General features: G+C 41.8%; 1 protein-coding gene across 2 annotated transcripts; it reads right to left on the reverse strand.

Annotated features, from left to right (window-relative positions):
* Nucleotides 1-1,356: 1,356 nt before the first annotated feature.
* LOC147884645 (cell number regulator 4-like) lies at nucleotides 1,357-2,485 on the reverse strand. Of its 2 annotated transcripts, none has more exons than XM_087397131.1 (4): nucleotides 2,321-2,485; nucleotides 2,076-2,147; nucleotides 1,579-1,791; nucleotides 1,357-1,495 (listed from the first exon to the last, which is right to left on the reverse strand). In XM_087397131.1, exons 1-4 carry the CDS (start codon nucleotides 2,382-2,384, stop codon nucleotides 1,446-1,448), a joined length of 399 nt encoding a protein of 132 aa, XP_087253257.1. In that variant the 5' UTR covers nucleotides 2,385-2,485; the 3' UTR covers nucleotides 1,357-1,445. The 2 variants fall into 2 exon arrangements, with proteins under 2 accessions (XP_087253257.1, XP_087253256.1); XM_087397130.1 differs by having other exon boundaries at nucleotides 1,357-1,504; nucleotides 2,321-2,484.
* Between the last annotated feature and the right edge of the window lie 1,716 nt (nucleotides 2,486-4,201).

Raw genomic sequence — 4,201 nt, forward strand, 5'->3', positions numbered from 1 at the left:
GGTGGAGATTCGCGTAACTCTAATTTGATGAGGATGACGAGGAGAATGAGCCGGATGATCAATAGATTTGTTAACTTAGATATATAGATACTTTTACCTATATGTTATTTTGAAGCTCTCTTTTGCCATGTGTTCATTTTGTACTATCCTCTTTTTAAGTAAACTATTGTATACATGATGTGAGAGTTTATTTAGTATTTCTGTCATTGTGTAGCTCTCTTTTGGCATATATACATTCATTTTTGTACCTCTATTGAAGGATAATTCTAAACCATATGATACAATAGCTTTCAATTATAGTAAGGCAGAAAGGGACTGAAACAAGCCCCATTCTCCTCCACAAAATTTTTTTAATATAGAAAACACATTGTCAGTTTCTGTTGGCTATATCAACAAACATACTGAAAATTTTGATGTTCTAGGTTTCGTCCATGCCCGATGCACATACCAACGTGTCTCTTCCCATGAACATACCAATGGACATACTAATGTTTCCAAAGTTAAAATTCAAATGTATTTTTCATCGATAATATAGATGTCAGAAAATAACCATCACCCTATAGTGTCTGCTAATATTTTTGTTGGTATTTCCATTAGTATTTTTATTGATGCAGAATGCATATATGCCAGTGGTCAATTACAAACGGATGTACATATGCTTTTACACTTGAAATTATTTTTTTCTTCACAAATTTCATCGGTATTAGTGTTTGAAATTGCCGAATACCTTGTAGTACATTGCACTTCATAACATTACTTATTCCATACATCATGGACACAACTATAGAAAAAAGGAAAGTTTCATAAGGAAAAAGACACGAGATGGTCTCGGGATGGTAAAGGAGGATTGGAACATTGTACGTCATAAGGTTACCATAATGATCTCTTTTGGAAGTTCTTGAAGGCTCATGTTGCCATAATTAAGGAGCACCCCTGAGGCACCCTCTTCACCCCCTTTCAACCGATTATCATTCTCACCTATTGCAACAATCGATAAAATTCTTCATTTAATGTTTTATTAATGTATTCCCAAGTTTGAGTATACAAACATTGCCAACATTTGGCTATTATAGCCATCTTAGAAATTTTTAAAAATAAAAAAATAAATAAAAGGTAATTTGTTAAAGTAGACAAAAAGGATGGGCATAGCCCTACAAGAGCTCAAAGAGTGGAGAGTCAAGTCAAGAGTCAAGTCAGCTAGCTAAAATATTTCCTTAGCCAAAGTATAAACTATGGCAATTGCCAAGTAGACTAAGGATAAAGGGTCGTAGGAGGCTTCCCTTCAATTGATTGAGCAACTTAAAGGCTTGTAGTTGCAAAGTACCATTGAGCAAATAACTATAATGCCATTAGATCCATGCAAATAACCTCACGATGAAGATTCCTTTGTCCTTGTGGGTACATCATTAATGACTCCTAATCTTTATAAACAATGCTGTAAAAGTTCATTTCTGCATGGACTGAGATGGCGGTGGGTTGAAGCTTGCCTTTCCACCTGCATAATCTGTATAACATAATAATCAGTTGAAACTCCCCATTTTCTACCATCTGATAATCTACAATCTTCGGCAAACACACCTAGCTCTTTATCCGCATTCCGATTTCTCAGCTCACGGTATGTTTGCGCGACGGAGCAGCATAGACAAAAGCAATCCGTGCAGACGTCGTTGCAAGGCTCTTCGGGAAGGCTGTATCTTTGCCGTAACTTCGATCTGTAGCTACACGTATAAAGGCAACCCAGACCCGTAAAGTACTGCAAAAGAACGTAAATCGTCCCTCCAGCACAGCAAGCTGCATCGAGGTGAAAATTCAAATCAGTCGTCAGCTGTTTGTCCTTCTTAATGAGAAAGCCTTGATTTGATAGTAAGCCTATTCTAGCAGTAGCAATTGAGTGTACATGCGATCGGGTTGTATGAGCGTATACTGAACTCTAGTATTCTAGGAAATCACACCTAGATCACCTTGTCGTTCCATACAAACAAAAGTTAGAATGCTGGAGTAGTAACCCGAAAAGGCGGGGTGATCCAGTTGTATATTCCCAGAAGCCTCTATAACTTAGATTGCAGGAGACTCACATGTTTGTCCGCGATCCAATATGCTGACCACGCGCCCCACAACAACACAAGGACAGCAAGTGACGCACAAGCCTGCACATCCGATGGAATATATTTTGATCATCAGCATCTCCTGGCAGTTTCACCCCTTAGATTTTATATGCGGGTTGCAATGTCGATATCAGACTTTTGCTCAACACGACGTATGGTTTTCGGTGAAACAAATGCCGGGGGAATTACAGAAGCAGCCAGCGTTTCTCTCTTACATGATCCACAATCCTCAAAGCAGCCACACAGGCCGGTAGTCCAGCGTCCAGATTGCGGTTCCATCTTGCAGGCGATGATCAATGCAGGAACTACAAGGGTGGGGAGGAGCGATGATATGTGTGGTGCAGACGAGAAATTCTTCGATCAAAGTTGTGTAGAGTGAATTTGAGTGGAAACTATCTTTATGGTTGCCGAGGTGCCATGAATAGTTTCGGATGGTTGCCGAGGTGCCATCATTGCTCGCACCAATTCACCTAAATTATTGTCCCCCCATTAACTCCCCTGCGTTGCCCTTTTGTCGCCATCTCCCGTGCTTCGCACCTCCTTTGCCGCCTCTCGCTTTCTCTAGCCTCTCCCTCCCATTGTAAGTGTTGAAGTAGGGAGCCACCATACAAAAAGAGTCACTACAAAAGGAGGATGTGAGTCAATAAACCAACAACGCCATCACCCTTAGAGATTCCCTTTTTTTCGGATTTGAAATGATGACATGTATACTTGTTCCCAACACATGAAATGGTATCGTGTGTCCTCCCCCACCGAACCCATCCCTATAGTGCCAAGGTGTGTGGCTCAAGACATTATCAATATGTTGAGTAGTTTCAGCTGTGGACCTGTAGCAATCATTAAGCGTTTAGGATGGGAATCCATTTGTCATCATTACTCTCATCCTAGACGAAGTGGTCCAAGATGGGTCTAGGATGGGAATAAAAACTTTTTCTCCCTCCTAGATAGTGGTCTCAAGACCCTACAAGCAAAAATTGGATCCCCTTTTTTTGAGATTTGAAAGCATTGAATAATGACATGTGTCCTTGTCCCCAACTTCTAAACACATGAATGCTACCATGTTTGCTCTCCCACCTAATCCATCCTTAGTTTTTTTTAAATTGAAATAGGTCTACTTATATATTAATCAAAATGACCAACTTACAACTAAAACAAAATGCTGTCAAGATGAGCTCTTACAAACTCATCAGGCCAGCTAGCTACCAGCCATCTGGTTTGGTTCACTATATCCATAACAACCTTCTTACATGTCAGGGAAAACACATCAGTCTTGTTCATAGAGGCCTCACATCTAGCTAACCATATTCTATGAAGCGTTGAATATCTAGTACCATCCCAAATAATGGACTTATCTGTCTGGAGGTCGGCTCCGAAGATGGCAGCACCCTTGGAGATATACTCCAGCCCTAGGTCCTTGGCGCACCATGGTCGGATAGCTCCCCAAAGATTTCGCACCCACAGGCATCCCCAGAATAGATGGGTAAGAGACTTTGCTCTAGCTTTGCAAATTTTGCATCTGTCATCGACTTGGGGACTAGGGTGCCTACTGGGAAGTGCCCCCCTCCTATCCTCCACAGGAAAAAATTGACCTTGCTATAAGGAGTGGCTTTCGATGCCCGGCCAAATCTGCCCCTCCATGTTATCTCCAAGTCCTCCCTCTACCATCTATCATTATATCTTTGATGCCAGCTCTCCTTAACTGCACACATTGCATCCATTTGCCTAGCTGCTGTCAATTTGTTTAGCGGGATCCTCGAGTCCAATTCCCATTCCTCTGGAGTCAAGGCCATTGAGGAGCATACATTAGACAACCACATAGATGGTATTTGACTCATAATCCCAGCCAAGAAAATAAGCACAGCTAGGGATAGCTGAAACGTGTCCTCAATCTGAGCTAGGGACCCTTCCCTGTGTGGGTTCCATAGGTTTTCCCAATAGTGTATGTCCTTGGCATCTCTCCCTACCATGGCTTCATTTCTTGCTGCAAAGAAGCCTCCTCCTAGCCAGGCCACTTGCAAAGCAGCCTCCTCCTAGCCAGGCCACTTGCCGCCTCCTTGTGCTAAGAGTCAAGAGAACTAGGGATGGATTAGGAGTAA

The sequence above is a fragment of the Dipteris shenzhenensis genome, chromosome 26 (assembly GCF_047967505.1).
Source record: "Dipteris shenzhenensis isolate YYH24624 ecotype China chromosome 26, Dip_SZ_1.0, whole genome shotgun sequence".
NCBI lineage: Eukaryota > Viridiplantae > Streptophyta > Polypodiopsida > Gleicheniales > Dipteridaceae > Dipteris > Dipteris shenzhenensis.

Bases quoted from the DNA above. Each gene is read 5' to 3' on its own strand.
- LOC147884645 (XM_087397130.1), bottom strand. From the start codon at position 2,384: ATGGAACCGCAATCTGGACGCTGGACTACCGGCCTGTGTGGCTGCTTT. The intron at 2,148-2,320 runs GTAAGAGAGAAA...TCGGATGTGCAG, and splicing joins CTTTGAGGATTGTGGATCAT to GCTTGTGCGTCACTTGCTGT. The intron at 1,505-1,578 runs GTGTGTTTGCCG...TATGTTATACAG, and splicing joins GAATGCGGATAAAGAGCTAG to ATTATGCAGGTGGAAAGGCA.